This window comes from Cnephaeus nilssonii, assembly GCF_951640355.1.
Source record: "Cnephaeus nilssonii genome assembly, chromosome: 7".
In the NCBI taxonomy this organism is placed as follows: domain Eukaryota; kingdom Metazoa; phylum Chordata; class Mammalia; order Chiroptera; family Vespertilionidae; genus Cnephaeus; species Cnephaeus nilssonii.
Window position 1 is genome coordinate 87,817,982 of NC_137078.1, and position 21,036 is coordinate 87,839,017.

Here is a 21,036-nt window from a genome sequence, read left to right on the forward strand (position 1 = left end):
GGACAGTTTTATTAGTAAGTAAAATTTAGAAGTTAAAAGAATGTTTTAAAAATATACATCATCCCATTTTATAATTTGACAAAGATTTCATTTTTTGGGCTTCAGTCAAGGAGGATTTTATGTCAATTTTTCATGGTATTGCTGTATGTTAACTTTTATAATAATGCTTTCTTCAGAGTACACAAGCAGTATATGTACAGTGAAGGAAAATGAGAAAGTACAGGTAAGAACCCACCCCCCCCCCCAATGCCTAAGAAATATATAACATCTATGAAGATTGTGGTTAGGAATGGAAGGGCAGGGTGGGATGCCATCATTTTTGCATTTCTGAGGCTTTCAGAATTTACAAAGTACTTTCACAACTGTTACTTCACTCGATCTTCTCTAAAATCCACAGTAAGCCACGAAAGGCAGAACTGAAAGCTAGTTCTTGACTCCAAATTTTAAGTTTTCATTTTAACATTTTCTAAATCCTCTCCTATGTGGTTTCATAGTCAAGCTTTGATTTCCTTTCTTTGAATTACAAAAGTAACTCATAAACTCCAGGTCATGTTAACCACTTAAGGGTAGGGTTGTGGACCCCAGATTTGGAGCCCATGGATCTGAGCCTCGACTCCACTCTTCCTTTTTGAGATAAAGAAAACCCTGAGCGCAGGGGTAGTTATCCTATCTAATAAAAGAGTAATATGCAAATTGATAATCACTCCAACACACAAGATGGCTGCCCCATGTGTTCAAAGATGGCTGCCCCCATGTGGACACAAGATAGCTGCCACAAGATGGCCAGCAGAGGAGGGCAGTTGGGAGGGACCAGGCCTGCAAGGGAGGGCAGTTGTGGGCGATCAGGCCAGCAGGGAAGGGCAGTTGGGGGGGAACCCAGGTCTGCAGGGGAGAGCAGTTGGGGGGAACCAGGCCTGCAGGGGAGAGCAGTTGGGGGGGACCAGGCCTGCAGGGGAGGGCAGTTAGGGGCAATCAGGCTGGCAGGGGAGCAGTTAGGCATCAATCAGACTGGCAGGGGAGTGGTTAGGGGGTGATCAGGCTGGCAGGCAGAAGTGGTTAGGGGCAATCAGGCAGGCAGGCAGGTGAGCAGTTGGGAGCCAGCAGTCCTGGATTGTAAGAGGGATCCCAGATTGGAGAGGGTGCAGGCTGGGCTGAGGGACACCCCCCCTCCCCTGTTCACGAATTTCATGCACCAGGCCTCTAGTCTCTATGTATAAAAAGCCAGTGTCCGTGATGACCAGGATAACCAAACGACTGGTCACCATGAGGTGCATTGAGCACCTCTCGGTCCCTCCCCCAGGCCCACGAGCAGCGGCTTTCATGGCGTGGTGCGGCGGGGCAGCTCTCGTGGCTTCGAGGCCCGGGGCTCAGGCCTCGCAGCCATGGCTGCTGGCAGTGGCAGCAGCAGCAGCAGTGGGGTGATGGGGGTGGCACCTTCCCCTGATTGACCTGGTCGCTTCCCGCAGAGGGAGGCCAGAGGCAGCAGCAGCAATGGGGTGATGGGGGCAGCGCTTCCCTCTGATCTTCCTGGTCGCCTCCTGCAGAGGGAGGCCAGACTGCAGCTCCTGGAGTGGGCCTAAGCCATCAGTAGGACATCCCCTGAGGGCTCCCAGACTGTGAGAGGGGGCAGGCTGGGCTGAGGGACGCCCCCCCCCCCCCACAGTGCATGAATTTTCATGCACCGGGCCGCTAGTTATCCTATATAATAAGAGAGGAATATACTAATTATCCGTTATGCCCTGAGGCCTAATGACCCACTGAATAACCACCTGATCACGGATCTGCAGGAGGGTGGGGCAGCGAACTACAAGCGGGGCAGGGCAGCAAGCTATGGGGGAGGGCGAGGGTGGGGGAGCTACAGGAGGGCGGCAGCGACCTACTGGCGCATGGATTCGTGTGCAGGGCTACTAGTCTATAATCTACAATAATAAAAGGGTAACGTGCTAATTAGACTGGACTTCCGGACATCCTTTCTGATGAAGCCGCCTGGAGGGAAGCCAGCCTGGGTCCCGGTGCTGGAGGGAAGCCGGTGCCGGCAGCTGGGGGAAGGAAGGCCTACACTTGTCGTGCATCAGGCCTCTAGTATTTGCAATAAGGAAGTACAATTAACTCAGCAAGAAGAAAATGCACGTTTCTTATGCAGAATCTCAAACGCGTCCACACAGCATATCTCCCGGAATACAACCTTTGAATGCAAAGAGAACCCGAAGTCCTTCATAAAGAGAAAAGGGCTCCATGCAGGAGAAGTCGGGTTGGCGGGCCTCGATTCCGCGTGGGGCGGGGCTGAGAAAGGGGCGGAGCCTGGGCCGGCCGGAGCGGACGCTGGGGGCGGTGCCTGCGTCAGGTCGGCGACGTAGCTCCGCCCCCAGCGTTGGCGCGAGATCCGAACGTTGGCGGAGGCTGCGGCGGCTGCTCCTGAGGCGGCCGGAGTCCGACCCCGCGTGAGGCGAGCCAGGCCTCCGCAGCGGCCATGAGGCGCTCAGGCCCCGAGGAGGAGGCCTGCGGCGTGTGGCTGGACGCGGCGGCGCTGAAGAGGCGGAAAGTGCAGGTGGGATGGCGGGGAGCGAGAGGGTGTTCGGGGAGGCGGGAGGGACACTTCGGGGGGCCGGCGGGTGATGAAGGTCAAGTCAGGGACTGAGAAGGAAACAGCTTTGGGAATTCCAAGGCGAGAGGCAGTGGAGCCTGAAGAGGGTGAAAAACGGGGTTTGGGGAGGGCGGGGGAAGTGGGGGCGGGAGGCAGGCAGACGGGAGGGACGTGGAGAGACCGGGACCGCGGGGTTCGAGGTGGGGGGCGGCTCCTCAGGAGCTCGGAGCCCTGCGAGGCGGCAGGAGGAGGGGCTGAAGTGGAGGGAGGGGGGTGAGGGGGGCCCTGAATAATGTCAATATAAAAATGAAAGAAAAAGGAAAAAAGGAAAGGCTGCAGTATTGGGAAATTCTCATTCCGAGTAGCCGCCAGCTTGCGGGCGGTCTACCTGAGAGAACCAGGAACTTCGGGGGGGAAAATGGAGGAGACGGAAGGGAGCTGGCCTCGTGCTTGGTGAGCACCCCCGGGATGCCAGACCCCGTGTGAAATACTGTGCCGTCACCCTGTGGGGATGAGGAAACTGGGGTGACCCCCCAGGTGCACCCAGCTAGGAAGGGTTGGGAATCACACCCAGGTTTGCCACGTTTCGAGGTTCTGTGTTCGGCATTACAACGGAACAGAAGTATGAGGTAATCTTGAATGCTTATTGAGCATTTTATGCTGGGCCTTGTGCTAAGCGTTTCAGATACGTTACCTTGTTTGGTACAGCTCTGTGCGGGAGGGAGAATAATGATACCCGTTTTATACATGAAAACTGGGGCTCAAAACACACGAAAGGCAGGATTCTTGCTCTAAAGTGGCTTACAGTTTAAGGGGAAGAAAAGGGGTGCACTTTGCTGAAGTATCACATGACTTATTAATGGTAGGTACTCACAAAAACAGTGATGTAGATACCGCCATTATCTTTTTTAAAAAATATATATTTTATTGATTTTTTACAGAGAGGAAGGGAGAGGGATAGAGAGTTAGAAACATTGATGAGAGAAACATTCCCTGTCAGCTGCCTCCTGCACAACCCCTACTGGGGATGTGCCTGCAACCAAGGTACATGCCCGTGACTGGAATCGAACCTGGGACCTTTCAGTCCCCAGGCCGACGCTCTATCCACTGAGCCAAACCGGTCAGGGCAACCATTATCTTTTTTTAAGGATGAAAAAAATCGAGGCTTAGGTTAAGAAATGTTCCCACGTGAGCCCAGTGCTTACTGCTACAGAGGCCAGTGTTCTTGTGCTCGACAAGGCAGAATATAGGCCCAGGTGAGCGGTTTCAAGGGAAACGTGATTTTGGAGGCGAGAGAGATGATCATGATTTGGGATTAACCAGGAAGATTAACTGAGCAGGTAGAAAGGGATTTGAGATTAGCCAAGTGTGCTGAATTTGGATAGTTTGGATAATGGTCTCAAGACCAGGTGGTTAACCTAATCGAAATCATGAACGACATTCTTTTCTTTGGGTGACTACAGCTTGCTTGAGTGAAAATTGAGTATTGTTAAACAAACAAACAAACAAAACCTCTTACAGCCCGGCGGGTGTTGCTCATGAAAACTGAAGCTCAAAACACACGAAAGACAGGATTCTTGCTCTAAAGTGGCTTGCTCTACAGTTGAGCATTGACCTATGAACCAGGAGGTCACAGTTCGATTCTCCCGGCCAGGCACATGTCTGGATTGCATGCCTGGGTTGCATGCCTAAGTTGTGGGCTGGATACCCAGTAGGGGGTGTGCAGGAGGTAGGTGATTCTCTCTCATCATTGATGTTTCTGTCTCTCTGAATTCGATACAAACAAACAAAAAAACCAGCCAGCACGGCTCAGTGGTGGGGTGTGGACCTATGAACCAGGAGGTTGCCAGTTCAATTCCTGGACGGGGCACATGTCCCGGTTGTGGGCTTGATCCCCGGTGTGGGAGGCAGCCAATCAATGATTCTCATCATTGATGTTTTTCTCTCTCTTCATTCCTCTCTGAAATCAATAAAAATATATTTTAAAAAAGAGGAAAAGAAACACCCTAAAGCCATTTCTTGAGAAGTAAATGAGCCACCTGCTCCTTTAATTTTTTTTAAACTTAATGTTTTGGGGATAGGTAATACAGTCACGTGGCACATAATTTAAAATGTATAGGATATACAGTAAAGTATCTCCCTAATAGTCCTAACCATCCTTCCCCATCTCGGAGGCCACAACTTTCTTATGTATCTTTCTAGTTATTCTATGCATCTGCAAGCAAATCATATCTTCTTTCTTATAAATAGGATCATATTATTCATTGTTCTGCAATTTGCTTTTTTGCTTATTGCATATTATGGATCATTTCATATGCATTCTTAAAGAGCTGCTCCATTCTTTTTAAAGACTATATAGCATTCCATTCCATGGAACAGTATCCATTAATGAGACATTGTTGTTTTAGTCTGTTCAGGTCAGGTTCTGGTGAGGACTTTCTTCCTGTCTTTCAGATGGCCACATTCTCACATTCTCACTATGTGCTCACATGGCCTTTCCTTGGTGCATGTTGCGGGGAGAGAGGGGGAAAGTGGGGAAGAGAGAAGAAGAGATGGGGGTGAGAGATACAATTTGCTCTTCTCAGATGTTGCAATTTTTACAAGTTGAAGGCAAGATCCTCTGCTAGCAAAAAGATTACCGTTCTGATATTCATTTTATTGAGGTGGTCTGGAAGCTGTTAAACAAAAAAATTAACTTCCACAGCTGAACGTCTTTTTTTTTAAAAAAAGGGTTGCCCTGCCAGGTGGCTTAGTTGGTTGGAGGGCCATCCCATAAACCAAAAGGTTTTGAGTTTGATTCCCTGTCAGGGCACAACCTAGGTTGTGGGTTCAACCCTGGTTGGGGCCCATACAAAGATGTAAGTTTTGAAAGAATTTACATGGGCTGTATAGATAAAAGGAGTGGGAGAAGCGGGAGGGGAGCTAGTTCTGGGATAAGCACAGTCTATAAGGAGGAAGTGTTTGCTCCTTTGGATGAACAGGCAGCAGTCCAGAAAGTTCATGCATATGTAGGATGAGATGGCTCCTAGGGTTCAGTTGCACCTGGCTGTTCTCTTGGATAATGACAGAAATAGCCACCTGGAAGTTAATTCAAAGTTCCAACACACATGGGTGGCTGTCAGCGTCCTCCCCTGCACAGAAGGGTTGTTGGTTTGATTCCCACCTGGTCAGGGCACATCTGGGTCTCTTGGTCTCTCTCTCCCTCTCTTTCCCTCTCCTCTCCCTGCCTCCCTTTCCTCTTCTCTCTCTGATGTGGATTAAAAAAAAAAGTTCCAACTCACACTCAGGAATGTAAGCAGTCTTAATGGTTTTTTGCCTGCAGTTGTTAACTGATTAACCCCTTCTTGTCTCTTCCTTCCACTCTCTGGTTGCTGCAATTTAATTTAAGACTTTTCAGAATATTCTTATCAAACCAAATTGCACTATCTCTGAGATTTGTGTATATTTGGCCAGAAGGCCAGTGTGGCTGGAACAGAGTGAGGCAGACACAAGTGAATGAGATCTAAAAGGTGTGAGATGGCATACATGGACAGATCGTGACTTATGGGGGTTGGGACTTCAACATAGGACTTTTGGGTAGATACATTTCAGCCCATAGTGTGTGTGTGTGTGTGTGTGTGTGTGTGTGTGTGTGTGTATTTACCCGTCCTTTACTGACGAAAAGTTATCTCCAATCTTTTGTTATTAAAAACACTTCTGCAATGAAAAATTTATACACACATCATTTTGCATATACTAGTACATGAATGTATCTGTAGGATGAATTTCTAGAAGTGGAATCACTAGGTCTGTAGTGGAATGTATCTGTTTTTAAAATTAAGAATATGAAACATATGACTTTGTTTAGTAAATATAAAAGTCTCTCCCTTCTATACAATCGTTAAAGTTTGGATCACTTCAGAAACCTGAAACACATTTTCTGCAATGCAGGAATTCCTGAGAGAGGACCTTGTGTTAACTAAGCTTGTTAAATCAGTAGTTTAAAGTTATCTTCCTTGGTATTTTGTTCTTCTCTAGTTTGTGAATTAACAAGCAAAAAAGTATAAGTTGTATCATATTATAGCACAGGTAGAATGGTGACTGTTTTTTCCCCAAATATAGAGAAAAGACTAATTTATGGTTGATGGGAAAATATACATATTTATAAAAAAATGATCAAAATGTGCAATGGGTATTTATTACTCCTGAATTAGGAATAAGCCTTTTATTATAGAACTAGAGACCCAGTGTATGATTGAATCATGCACGTGTAGGGTCCCCTATACGCTTTTGCTTTCGATCGCGGGGGAGCTGGGTATCTGTCCGCTGGTGCACCAGGCCTTTCAGAAGCCTCCGGCGCGGCGAAGGCTTCTGAAAGGCCTGGTGCCTGAGCGGACAGGCACCCAGCTCCCACGCTTTTGCTTTTGATCGCTGGTGCCTGAGTGGACAGGCACCCAGTTCCCACGCTTTTGCTTTCGATCGCGGGGGAGCTGGGTGCCTGTCCGCTGGTGCACCAGGCTTTTCAGAAGCCTCCGCCCCGCCGGAGGCTTCTGAAAGGCCTGGTGCCTGAGCGGACAGGCACCCAGCTCCCCTGCTTTTGATGGTCCGTGGAGGGACGTGAGCTTGCTGCCCCAGAGGCCCCTTCTGTGCCGCAGCACAGCCATGGTGCAGACGCTGAGCTCGAGCCGCCGCTGGCGACGCGAGCTCAGCGTTCCGCCGGCCCAATCGGCCACCCCGGCCACCCCGAGTCCCGCCCCCCCCGCGCCTCCTGGCCAATCGCGGGCATAGCGAAGGTACGGTCAATTTGCATATTTGTCTATCATTAGGCAGGACTAGAGGCCCGGAGCATGAAATTCATGCACTGGGGGGGGGGCAGGGGTTTCCCTCAGCCCAGCCTATGCTCTCTCACAGTCTGGGAGCCCTCGGGGGATAGCCAACTGACAGCTTAGTCCCACTCCCTAAGCCAGCAGTCAAGACATCCTTAGCACTGCTGCAGATGCAGGAGAGGCTCCCGCCACCGCCACTGCGCTTGCCAGGCATGAGCCCAGTTTCTGGCTGTGCGGCGCTTCCCCTGTGGGAGCGCACTGAACCCCCAGGGGCAGCTCCTGCGTTGAGTGTCTGCCCCCTGGTGGTCAGTACCTGTCATAGTGACCAGTTGTTCTGCCCTTTGGTCGATTTGCATATTAGCCTTTTATTTTATTTATTTTTTTAAAAATATATTTTACTTATTTTTTACAGAGAGGAAGAGAGAGGGATAGAGAGTTAGAAACATCGATGAGAGAGAAACATCGATCAGCTGCCTCTTGCACACCCCCTACTGGGGATGTGCCCGCAACCAAGGTACATGCCCTTGACCGGAATCGAACCTGGGACCCTTGAGTCCGCAGGCCGACGCTCTATCCACTGAGCCACACCGGTTTCGGCTAGCCTTTTATTATATAGGATACATTCTGGAATGACACATATGCTGGGTGGAAAACCTGTATACTTGTTTAATTTAGAAAGAGGAGAGAAATGGAAGAGAATTAGGAAGAGTTCAGGAGAGAGAAAGGGAGTAACCCACTGAGGAGTGCCAGTAATTTATCTGTATGTATGCAACTCTGTCACCCCAAATTACACCCCTCCCTCCCTCCTCCCTCCCTCCCTCCCTCCCTCCCTTCCTTCCTTCTTCCTCCCTCTCTCCCTTCCTTCTTTCCCTCCTTTCATTCCCTCCCTCCCTTCTCCCCCCCCTTTCTTTTTATTCTCACCTGAGGGAGGGAGGGAGAGGGAGGGGGAGAGAGAGAGACAGAGACAGAGACATTGATATGAGAGAGACACATTGATTGGTTGCTTCTCATACGCACCCCGACCAAGGCTAGAGATAGAATCTGCAACCAGGAATCGAACTGGAGACCCTTCTGTCCACAGACTGATTGATGGTTTAACCACTGAAGAACACCTGCCAGGGCATCATTTTCTTTCATGGTATTAATGATGGAAACATTTGTTCTGCTGATCTAGTGTGTGGCGGGAATCCTCTCTCCAAGATCTCTAGGCCCTTACCATCCTCTAATTTCTGGAGGCCTGAACCTTATGACCACAGTTACTGATACCATTTCCTACCCTGTTAGCTTATTCCCAGAGTCCTGTTTAAAACTGCGGTTCCCCAACTAGTTCCTGTTTCTCTGACTAAGCCTTCCAGCCCATAGCAAAGTACTAAAGGTTCCCTTTTACACAATGTAGAAACCTGCTGCTTCCTAAAGTAGCTATGAAATACACACAGGTTTGAGTTTTTTAAAAAATATTTTTATTGATTTCGGAGGAAAGGAGAGGGAGAGATAGAAACATCAGTGATAAGAGAGAATCATTGATCAGCTGCCACCTGCACACCCCCTACTGGGGACCGAACCCTGGGCATGTGCTCTGGGAATAGAATTGTGACCTCCTGGTTCATAGGTAGACACTCAACCGCTGAGCCAAGCTGGCTAGGGTAGGAGTTCCTTACATATTTTGTATATTAATCCCTTATCAGATAATATGATTTGCAAATATTTCTCCCATTCTATAAGTTGTCTTTTCATTTTCTTGATAGTGTCCTTTGAGGCATAAAAGATTTTTACTTTTGATAAATTCCTATTTGTTTTTTTCTTTTGTTGCCTTTTATTGAAAAGACTATCAATTCACCATTGAATCTTCTGTGAGGGTGTATTTCTGGGCTCCTTCACTATCAGTATCATGTTATAGCACAACTATCAGTTTCTAGATTACTTCGGTAATTTGTTAGATTACCTTGAGAGGAAACATGCACAATTTCAGTGACTGTACCCTTTCATCCTATCTATGTTTTGGATCTTATGTGTGACATCCGTTTTACAGTTACAGGAGCTCATCTTAGCCTTGCTCACAGTATTAGAAAAGCCTTAGTGTTTTCTGACAGTGTTGTTGTTGAAACTGTAATAAGTAGGTATATATAACACAGAAACAGGAATGTATCCTTCCTATATATCCATACTCTTTGTAAAAATATTTATTGAATTGAGTACTTACTATATTAAGCTAGTTGTGTGGAGGATAGAGAGAAAAGTGAGCCAAATGTCGATCCTAGGGTTTTGTAGAAGTCTTGAAATATCAAGCGATACATGTCAAGTTCAAAAGAGGAAGGGGTCACATATGGCTGTAGGAATCAGAAATGTTTGGGGGTGAGCTGAAGAATATGTAGCATTTCCAAAGCTGGGTGTGAAAAAGGCCCTTCTGTGTGAAGCACAAAACTGAGGAAGGTGGAGGCCATAATAGGGACTGGCATCTAGCTGAGTATTATGATGCTGGGTGCATGAAGGGTTTTTGGTAATGGAGGAAAAGGTAAACTGGAATATGAATGTGTGTAGTCTAAAGAGTCCACCCTTTATGCTATAGGTAGCAGAGAAACTATTGACAGAACAATGTGATGGTATGATCACAGTTGTTCTTTAAGAAGATTGATCTATATGTGGGACTGATTGAACAGGCAGTGAATGGGAACCTGACCAGTTAAGAGATTGTTGTAATAGTCTAGGACAGTGGTCGGCAAACCGCAGCTCGTGAGCCACATGCGGCTCTTTGGCCCCTTGAGTGTGGCTCTTCCACAAAATACCATGTGTGGGCGCGCACGTACAATGCGATTGAAACTTTGTGGCCCATGCGCAGAAGTCGGTTTTCGGCTCTCCAAAGAAATTTCAGTCGTTGTACTGTTGATTTTTGGCTCTGTTGACTAATGAGTTTGCCGACCACTGGTCTAGGACTAGGCAAGAGTTTATGAAATCCTGAACTACGGTAGGGTGTTACTTGTTTTGCAGGTTTGGAAAGTTTGAAGTAAGTTTTGATTTAAAACTGTTACTAATTTAACGGAGCTTATTTATATTGCTAGAGATGATGAGAATCCGATAGCTTTTCTTGGTCAGACTCCTTAAATAATTTTCCTTATTAGATAGCACATCTTTCAGCCTGACTTGATGAGTCATGATAGTGACTGGCTGGAAAAGGTTTTTGTTCAAAATGTCATCAAATTAATGCTATAAGAGACTAAGGAGGAAGGGGGTACTTGGTGATGGTGCTGTCAGTGACTAGAAGCGGGAAGAAATCAGTATGAGCCCTGGGAAGCATAAAGGCGATAGTATGGCAAAAAGAATGAAATACACACATTCATGTATTTCACAGCTATGTTAGTTTATATGGAAAGTGAAACTTCATACATAAATTCAAGACCAGAGCGACCATTATAAAAAAAGTTGGATCAGATTATGTACTAGACTTGTACTGAAGGCCACATGAATCATAAAGGAATTAAATTGGTTTGAAAGCAGGACTTGAAGACATGCTTACAGATAAATAATCAGAAGAGAAAAAGATAGAATGAGGCTAAACTGAATTTAAATTCTGTGTTAGAATAAAACATTTTCTTTTTTTTTTAATATTTTATTGATTTTCCAAAGAGAGGAAGAGAGAGAGAAAGTTAGAAACATCGATCAGCTGCCTCTTGCACCCCCCCCACTGGGGATGTGCCCGCAACCAAGGTACGTGCCCTTGACCGGAATCGAACCTGGGACCCTTGAGTGTGCAGGCCGACGCTCTGTCCACTGAGCCAAACCGGTTTCGGCAGAATAAAACATTTTCTAACGATAAGAGGAGTGAAGTATATGATCCCAGATCTGCTTTGATACTCTGTGGAGTATAAGAAAGGGTCACAATTTGGGGATGATTTGCAGCCAAGAAATAAAAAAAATAAATAATAAAATAAAAAGCATCACACTCTATAAGAAGATATCACAGAGGATCCTTATAATACAAGAAGAGCAGGAGCTCTGTCATTGTAGGAAGTCAGTTTTTCCTTCCACTACTCTGAAAGAAGAAAACTTGATGGGACCATGCATGTGATATAACAAAGAACTAGAGATTCTTTGGTTTGGAGGGAATATGTTCCTTGAGATTGGATTGTTTAGTTCCTTGGATTGGATTGAGGATGAAACATTTGCTGCTCCTGAGGATGAAACATTTGCGAAATAATGTTTTTTCCCTCAAAGTGACACACTACCTGAGTTATGCTCAGTTTTTTGGCGAAGTTTGACACACCAAGCTCAAAAGGTTGCCCATCACTGGTTTAGGGCATTCTTATAGGGTAAGAATTGTTAATACCTAGGTTATGGTTCACCAAGGGGGTTTGATCCTATAGGAACCCTATGCCTATTAGACAGGCATACGGTATGCACTGGGGCTGCCTTTATTTTGAGGTGGGGGATAATCTACTGAGGGACTTTGAGCCTGGGCCCCTCTCAGTTCCAGATGACCTGTTCTTACTCAGTCTTAACATTCCATTGAGATAAATGTGGATCCTTCTAAGAAATCTACAATTGGGCAACATCACTCAGGACATCATTCTGACCTAAGGAATAAACGTCTCATTTACTCCTAAGTATGGTCATGTTGGTGAAAAGCTTTATTCCTAGACTAGAGGTCTGGTGCATGAAAATTCATGCATTGGAGGGGGGTGTCCCTCAACCCAGCCTGCCCCCTCTCACAGTCTGGGAGCTCTCAGGGGCAGGAGGCGACCTGGTCATGAGGTGGCAGCATCCACAGCCAATAAGGAGGGAATATGCTAATTGACTGCCATGCTCTCAAAGGGCAATCAGGAGAAGGCGACGTCCCCATCACACCTCTGCTGCTGCCACTGCCGGCAGCGCAATCCTTGGCCGGCCCTGGTTACCTGAGCCTCGGGTGTCCCTGGGCGGCTGGACAGCTGCCATCCGAGACTTGCCTGTGCCTCAGGTGTCAGCTGGGCAGCCGCCATCTGAGGCTTGCCTGTGCCTCGGGCCGGCCCTGGGTGGCTGGGCAGCCGCCATCTGAGGCTTGCCTGTGCCTTGGGCTGGCCCTGGGTGGCTGGGGGGCTGAGGAGACTGGGCGCCGCTATATTTGAGGGTGTGACAGTCAGTTAGCATATTCCCGCCTTATTGGCTGTGGGCGCCGCCATCTTTGTGAGGGGTGATGGTCAATTAGCATATTCCCTCTTTATTAGATAGGATAAGAGAGAATCATTGATTAGCTGCCTCCTGCATGCCCCACACTGGGAATCGAACTGTGACCTCCTGATTCAACACTCAACCACTGAGCCATGCCAGCTGGGCTACTTGTAGTAATTTTAATAGCTATTATTAGTTTGACTCTCTCCCCCTCCCCCCCACTCCCCTTAAACTATAAGCTTTACCAGGGCCATATTACTTCAAATATCTAGGATGTATGTTTCATAAAAATCTAGAGACTCATGTGCCTGCTTGGACTTCTCATAGCATGGTAGCCAGGTTCCAATAGTGAGCATCTTAAGAAAGCAAGGCATTTTTGTGACCTCGTTTGGGAAATCATGTACTGTTACTTCTATCATACTTTGTCAGTTAGTGACAGTTCTTCAGAACCAAGTTCAAAGTGAGGCATTATGGATCTCACCACTTGATGGGAGGAGTGGCAAGTTCACATTATAAGAGCATGTGAAATGGGAGATCTTGTATTGGCCATCTTTGACAGAGACAGTCAATTATAGTTGTTTGTAGTTTTCATCAAATTAAAAAACAATTTTACCCATAATTTCTTCAAGTATATTTTGTTCTCATCTGCCTTGTTTTTGGAATTCTAATTATATGTATGCTTGATACCCCATAGATCATTAAAACTTTTATTCTTTTCAGGTTTTTTTCTTCATTTTGAATAGTTTATATTGTCTTCAGATTCACTGCTATTTTGTTCAGTAGTCTCTAACCTTTGAGCATATTTATAGTAAACTAGGGGCCCAGTGCACGAATTTGTGCATCTTGAAAGGAACTGTGGGCCTCAAGGCTGCGGTGGGCACAGGGGTGGGTCTCAGCCCATCCTCCACGCCCCTGCCCAGCCCCTCCTGCTGTGGCCCCCAGTCCCCTGTCTGCTGGCAGCCCCGCTCCCGCTGCCACCGCTCCCACGTGCTGACGGCGCCAGCCCAATCACACCTGCTGATGGCACGGAGCAATTGGGGCCGGCGCCAGCAGCGGGTACAAGCTGCTGCTGCCCCGATTGCCCCTCAGGAGCAGAGGGAGGTGGAGAAACCCTGAGGGGCAATTGGGGCTGGCAGCTGCTGCTTGCAGCCGCCACCCGCCGCTCGCACCCACTGACCGCACCCATTGACGGTGCCGAGCACAATTGGGGGTGGCGCTGGGCGCCGGCAGTGGGTGTAAGCAGTGGCTCTGGTGCTGGCAGTGGGTGCGGGTGGGGCCTGTGCCGGCAGCAGGTGCAAGTGCCTGGTGGGACTGCAGCGTGCGGGAGCAAAGAATTTTCAGTAACCACCAGAAGCTCGCCCGATGATAGCAACCGGCGCCCTGCCTTGGCCTGGCGTCCCCACTCACCTGCTCCACTATCCCGCCGTGGCCAGCGCTTGCCATGTTCTGCACGTGTGCCCCCTGGTGGTCAGCGCACATCATAGCGACTGGTTGTTCGGTTGTTCCACTGTTCGGTCTATTTGCATATTAGGGTTTTATATATATAGACTAGAGGCCCGGTGCACGAAATTTGTGCACGGGGGGAGTGGGAGGGGGTGTCCCTCAAGCCAGCCTGCACCCTCTCCAATCTGGGACCCTTCGAGGGATGTCCGACTGCCCGTTTAGGCCTGATCCTGGTGGGATCGGGCCTAAACGGGCAGTTGGACATCCCTCTCACAATCCAGGACTACTGGCTCCCAACTGCTCGCCTGCCTGCCTGCCTGCCTGCCTGCCTGATTGCCCCTAACCGCTTCTGCCTGCCAGCCTGATCACCCCCTAACCACTTCTCTGCCCCCCTGATTGATGCCTAACTGCTCCCCTGCCAGCATGTTTGCCCCTAACTGCCCTCCCCTTTAGGCCTGGTCACCCCTAACTGCCCTCCCCTTTAGGACTGGTCCCCCCCAACTGCTCTCCCCTGCAGGCCTGGGTCCCACCCAACTGCCCTTCCCTACAGGCCCAGTCACTCCCAACTTCCCTCCTCTGCTGGCCTGGTCACCCCTAACTGCCCTCCCCTGCAGGCTTGATTGCCCCCAACTGCCCTCCCTTGCAGGTCTGGTCCCTCCCACTGCCCTCCCCTGCTGGCCATCTTGTGTCCACATGGGGGTAGGATCTTTGACCACATGGGGGCAGCCATCTTGTGGGTTGGAGTGATGGTCAATCTGCATATTACTCTTTTATTAGATAGGATAGAGGCCTGGTGCACGGGTGGGGGCCAGCTGGTTTGCCCTGAAGGGTATTCTGGATCAGAGTGGGGGTTCCCTTGGGGTGTGGGGAGGCCTGGGTGAAGGGCCTGTGGTGGTTTGCAAGCCGGCCACACCCCCTGGCGACCCAAGCAGAGGCCCTGGTATCTGGAATTTATTTACCTTCTACAATTGAAACTTGGTAGCCTGGAGCGGAGCCAAGCCTCCTGCTCGCTCCGTGGCTGGCAGCCATTTCTTTTGGGGTTTGTGTGTATCTATAATTGAAACTTTGTAGCCTGGAGCGGAGGCCTAGGCCAGCCAGGGCTGCAGAAGCTTTGCTTCCTCCATTTCCGGGAGAAACCCAAGCCTCCCGCTCTTTCCAGCTCAGTGGCTGCCGCCATTTCTGTTTGGATTTGTTTACCTTCTCTAATTGAAACTTTGTAGCCTTGAGTGGAGGCGGAAAGCTTGGCTTCCTTTGTTACCGGGGAAACCCAAGCCTCCCTCCTGTTCTCTGTGGCTGTAGCCATCTTGGCTGGGTTTATTTGCATATTTGCTCCTGATTGGCTGGTGGGTGTAGCAGATTTAGGGTCAATTTGCATATTACTCTTTGATTAGGTAGGATTAGGTAGGATGTTTTAAGGTTTGTCTGCTAATTCTGTCATCCCTGGGTCTGTTTCTATTAACTGATTTCCTTCACCCCAAATTGTGGCTATTTTCCTGCATCTTCACATATCTGTTAATTTTTATTGTATGCTAGCATCTTCAGTGCTACATTTTTAGGTGTCTAGATTTTGTTGTCTTTAAAGAATACTGAAACTTGTTTAGGTAGGTAGTTACTTGCTAATCAGCTTGCTACTGTAAATGCTTGTTTTTAAGCTTTGTTAAGGCTGTTTTGGAATAGCTTTTGCTCTGGCTAGTTTAGCTCTAAGGCTAGGGGTGATCCTTCTGAGAACTCCACCACATTCAAGGAGGTCCCTCTCCTCTGGCTATAAACGATCCCAGACCTGTGTGAGCTCTGGGAATTACTCAGTTTGTAATCCTGGCATTTCTTTGTCTGGCCCTGTGGGTTGTCACCTAACACATGTGTAGGTTAGTATTCAGTAATAGACTCAAGAGATCTCTACATAGATTTTTGGATGTATTTCTCTGTGCTGCAAATCCCAGCCACCTCAGCTTCCTCAAATTCTAATCTCAATTTACTCTCTTCATCAAGCGAGATGTGCTCTGCCACTCTATACACGGTAGTCTAGCAAGTTCTTCCAAACAGAAAACTAGGATCGTCACAGGGCTCACCTTATTTGTTTTCCTTCTTAAAAATCCTTTTCAGGGATCACAGTCCTGCACTGAATGTTACCCATTGTCTAAACCAGTTGTTTCATGTAACTTATCCAGATTTCTAGTTTTGTATGGTAAAAGGGAAAGTTCTATACACTATTATAAGTCAAAATATGAATTTTAAATCCAGGATTTCTTTTATCGTTTCAATCACTTACATTTTTAATTTCCAAATATAAAAATAAAATGAAGTCAGCTTTGGGCTAGAATTAATAATTTGGGTTCAGGTTTCACGCCTACTTCTAACTTGCTGCATGAATATTGGTAAATCCATCTCTTCTTTGACTTTTATAGCCAAATTAAATTGAATATAACCCTATTCTCACTAGTTCTCAGGTATTCCATAGCACGCAAATAGAAATAAAAAACCACACTAAATAAGGATGAAGTTATAAAAGCTGGCACTTCCAAAACCTCTCTGGTCCATCTTCCAATTCATACTGTAAAGTATAAAGGGGCCTGAAATGAAAGTATGGTAAGACTGATGCTGTTTCATTGCCTTTTCTCCTACTGAGTGCCAGGAACTGTGTAAGACTTATGTGAATTAACTCACCAAATCCTCATAACTGTCCAGTAGGATAGGTAATGTTATTTGACCCCATTTCTCACATGAAAATGAGACACAGAGATTAAGCAACTTGCAGAGGGTCGTATAGCTAAGTGGCAGTGGCAGAATTGGAATTGATTTGAACCCAAACTGTGTGACTCAGGCGCCACGCTCTTAACCACTGTGTGACTATTTGAAAACCTGAAATGCATCAACTGCTGCTGATGGAGAATCATTGTTTTTAACTGTAAATTCATCCTTGGAATCCCTTCAACAAACCCTGTTTGTTTATTCAGCCTGATTTCCATGAGGAAGCAGAAATATTGGGCTATAGTTGGAATTTGTGATTCCTGAGAAAAACACACCATCGGTATTGCAAGAAATGATGGAAGATGATATACAGCAAAAACTACCTAGGAAATAGGATCTGAGGGGAATCCAAAGGGTCCATCAGGGGGTCACTGTGTTTACCGAATTTCTCCTGACTGGCAACTGGTTTGATATTAATAATTTCTATTCTTTTTCTCCTAATTTTCAGACACATTTAATCAAGTCAAGCACCAAAATGCTAACACTCTTGCCTAGAGAGAGAAAGGCTCCTCAAAGAACTCCACCTGCAGGCGTTCGGCAGACCAGCATTGCTTCCTTCTTCACCTTGCAGTCAGGTATGGTGACCTGCCTGGGAGCACCCAGGGAGCAAAAAGGAGTGCTTTCATTTTTTCATGCTGGAACATTTATAAGTGACACCAGTGCATAGCTCACCTATTAGAAGAGGTTATAAAACAAAATCGCCTTCTGAAAAGCAATATATATATGCTTTTACAAACATACTTTTCTGGTTCTGTTTTGCTCAGTCTAATATTCAGTATTTGTATTCCCTGTCAGAGCAGTGAGGAAGGGTATACTTGGGAGTTGAGGGTATATAGGGGAGCTGACCTTTTGTTAGGTGTATGTCTTGGATTGGCCACGAGTAGTCTGCATGATTAATTGATAATTCATATTTTTGTATGAAGCGTCTCAAATTAGTCAAGGTTCAACAATGTTTTTTTTTAGAAAGGTTTGCATTGCCCTAGCTGGTTTGACTTGGTGGATAGAGTGTCGGTCTGTGGAGTGAAGGGTCCCAGGTTCGATTCTGGTCAGGGGCACATGCCTGGGTTTCGGGCTCAATTTCCAGTGTGGGGTATGCAGAGGGCAGCCAATCAGTGATTCTCTCTCAGTATTGATGTTTCTTTCTCTCTCTCCCTCTCCCTTCCTCTCTGAAATCAATAAAAATATATATATTTTTAAAAAAGTTTGCATAAAGTTGGCTTGTGGTCTCAACATCCTTTGATGGTTCTTTACCTGCATGTCCCACTTCAGGGGACCAGCTGACTCAGAGCAGGCTGGGGCTTACCGAGCAAGGTTCCTGCCAGGTGAAAGGAGAGCTCTAATTCTTGGTGCGGTACCCAGGATTGCTTTGCATAAACTTTCAAAATGCACTCTCCATACCCCAAACAAAAACTTAAGCTCTTTTGCTTTAACAAGGACAGGCTTTTTTTTAAACCACAACATTGCCAAAACCGGTTTGGCTCAGTGGATAGAGCGTCGGCCTGCAGACTCAAGGGTCCCAGGTTCGATTCCGGTCAAGGGCATGTACCTTGGTTGTGGGCACATCCCCAGTAGGGGGTGTGCAAGAGGCAGCTGATCGATGTTTCTCTCTCATCGATGTTTCTAACTCTCTATCCCTCTCTCTTCCTCTCTGTAAAAAATCAATAAAATATATTTAAAAAAACACACACAAAACACACCACTTTCCACTTCAAATTGTAAAATTCTGGTATATTCTGTTTATGTAGAATTCTTAGGCAAAATAGACAAATCTTTCACAAAACAGTTTCTGCAGTGTGATTCTTAAAGAAATCAGTAACAGCCCTGGCTGGTTTGGCTCAGTGTATAGAGCATCGGCCTATGGACTGAACGGTCCTGGGTTCGATTCCAGTCAGGGCATGTATCTTGGTTGTGGGCACATCCCCAGTAGGGGGTGTGCAGGAGGCAGCTGATGGCTGTTTCTCTCTCATCGATGTTTCTAACTATCCCTCTCCCTTTCTCTCTGTAAAAAAATCAATAAAATATATTAAAAAAAAAAAAGAAATCAGTAACACAAATTTCACATATGAAAACTCAGCTGGAAAAGTGGTCTGATTATGTCATGTTTGACTTTATTATGGAGCTCATGGGAAGAATCTATATATTTGAGTAGGGGGATATAGTAGATCTGTGTTTTAGAAAGATCATTCAGGCAAGAATAGAGATTGAAAGCTGGAAGCTCAGCGACAAGGGATGTGAAGAGTCTAAGACCCCTGCACAAGGTAGTGATAACAGCCGATACTGATTTCAGAAAGAACCAGCTAAATCCTGCTCAGGGCAGAGTTTTCCTGCAGAATAATATTTGTTCATGTCTGTTTCACTAGGAAAGAAAAATGGTGATCAGAGGAGTGTTTCATCATATATAGAAAGTCAGACCAACAGAGAGTCTAAGAAAGATGCAACCCAGCTAGACCATCTGATCCAGGGCTTGGGCGATGATTGCGTGGCACCCCCTTTAGCCACTTCAACCCCTACAGACATCCAGGAAGCTGGACTTTCTCCTCAGTCCCTCCAGTCTTCTGGCCACCACAGACTGGGAACCCCATTCTTGACTGGGCTGTCTTTGTTCCAGCCTGAGACTAACTTAGTCTGTGCTGGAGAGAGTCAAGACTCACTGGCTTGCTTCACCCAGGACTTGGAAAGTTCTTGCTTGCTGGACCAGAAGGAGGGACAGAAGGATTCTTTCTGGAAAAGGGAATGGCTTCACGGATCTAAGAAAAGGAACCATCAGGGTATGGAGAGACGCAGTAAACCACTTGGGGGCAAGGGCCAACAGCCCTTGGACAAGCCTAAATTGGAAAAGGTGTCTGCCAAAGAAAATAGGCAGGCTCCTGTCCTCTTTCAAACTTACAGGGAGTCCTGGAGTGGAGAAAACACAGAAGTAGTGAAACAAAGATCTTGTCATGTTCCTGTGGTCTCCTGGGACAGTGAAAAGAATGACAGGGACTCCTGGAGTCAGCTTTTCACTGAGGATTCTCAGGGCCAGCGGGTCATTGCTCACAACTCCAGAGTTCCTTTCCAAGAGGTAACCAACAACAGGAATCAGGATTTAGGGCAGTTTCCTAACAGCCCTTGGGCTCAATGCCAGGATAGGCTCACTCAGTTAAACCTGCAGCCTGATTTGCTCTTTACCCAGGACTCTGAAGGTAACCAAGTTATCAGACACCAAGTCTAAATATCTTTGAGGGTTTGGTTTTAAAAATACTTGGGGAGGTATGGAATGAAGCTGCTGTTGTTGAACATTGTGTGTAAATAAAGCCAGTGGTGATACTTGAGACAGTATGGTTGGCATCATGCCTTTTCCTGAAGAACAGGTGGCTAGTAAATTTCTTGTATGAATTCAGTGAACACTGAGGAGGCAGGGGAGGAATTCCTATCTCCACTAAAGGGCCTGTTACTCAAGCAACTCTTTGCTCTTTCAGATGCCTAACTGGGACATTGCTTCTTAGAGATGTGTATACTTTTAATCTCTGGTTCTAATCATACTTACTCAACCTAAGCTTGGGACCACTAATTCCTAACACTTTGAGTGGTAAACAGGAGCAGGGGGATAGATAAGTAGAAGGTAGAATTGTAGCAGTATTATTTTTTTGTTATTTTATTTTTGTGGTGACTTTACAGCATTTTAAAGTTATAGTCTCTGTTTAAACATCTCTCCCTTAAAAATCCTAAACTACATAGCAATCTAGATGTGACTGTAACACTCCTCTATTACAAAGTGGGTGAGAACTCCCTTTATAAAACTGAGTCCAAATAAATGACTGTTTACCAAGTGGCTCTTGTGGTAATTAAAACATTACCAGTTTTATTTTTGAAAAAGCAACTTTTTAAAAAATACTTTATTTCAGAGAGAGATAGGAACATCAATGATGACAGAGAATCATTGATTGGCTGCCTCCTGCACACCCCCTTCTGGGGATTGAGCCCGAAATCTCGGCATGTGCCCTTGGCCGGAATCGAACCTGGGACCCTTCAGTCCGCAGACTGACTCTCTATCCACTGAGCCAAACCAGCTAGAGTGAAAAAGCAACTTTTTAATATTAGATGCTGTCACTGCAGTAGGTCTGAGCTGAACAGGAGTCTAATTTGACCTTTGTTCTATCCAAGACTTTATCAGGTTGCAGTTTTCTGTGATGCAGGTGTGGTACCTAAGAGGCTCCTAGGGGGCAAGCTTGCAAGTTATAACATGGAACCATTTTAAGAGCTTAGGGCAAAATCTCTACATTTAAAAAAAATAAAAGGCAGGACCTTATAAGGAAAAGGGGGAAGTCAGGAGCC

At 46.6% G+C, this 21,036-nt stretch overlaps 1 protein-coding gene across 2 annotated transcripts; it reads left to right on the plus strand.

Moving 5' to 3' along the window:
* The first annotated feature begins 143 nt into the window (after nt 1–143).
* Nucleotides 144–20,999, plus strand: AUNIP (aurora kinase A and ninein interacting protein). 2 transcript variants are annotated; one of them, XM_079777429.1, is made up of 3 exons: nt 144–223; nt 17,171–17,297; nt 19,083–20,999. In XM_079777429.1, the coding sequence occupies exons 1-3, from the start codon at nt 146–148 to the stop codon at nt 19,931–19,933; spliced, it is 1,056 nt and encodes a 351-aa protein (XP_079633555.1). In that variant the 5' UTR covers nt 144–145; the 3' UTR covers nt 19,934–20,999. The 2 variants fall into 2 exon arrangements, with proteins under 2 accessions (XP_079633555.1, XP_079633554.1); XM_079777428.1 differs by lacking the exon at nt 144–223 and adding an exon at nt 2,373–2,548.
* Nucleotides 21,000–21,036: the final 37 nt, after the last annotated feature.

Coding starts and splice junctions, on each gene's coding strand:
- AUNIP (XM_079777429.1), top strand. CDS start 146: ATGTTAACTTTTATAATAATGCTTTCTTCAGAGTACACAAGCAGTATA. Junction 224..17,170: donor AGGAAAATGAGAAAGTACAG/GTAAGAACCCAC, acceptor CCTAATTTTCAG/ACACATTTAATCAAGTCAAG. Junction 17,298..19,082: donor CTTCTTCACCTTGCAGTCAG/GTATGGTGACCT, acceptor CTGTTTCACTAG/GAAAGAAAAATGGTGATCAG.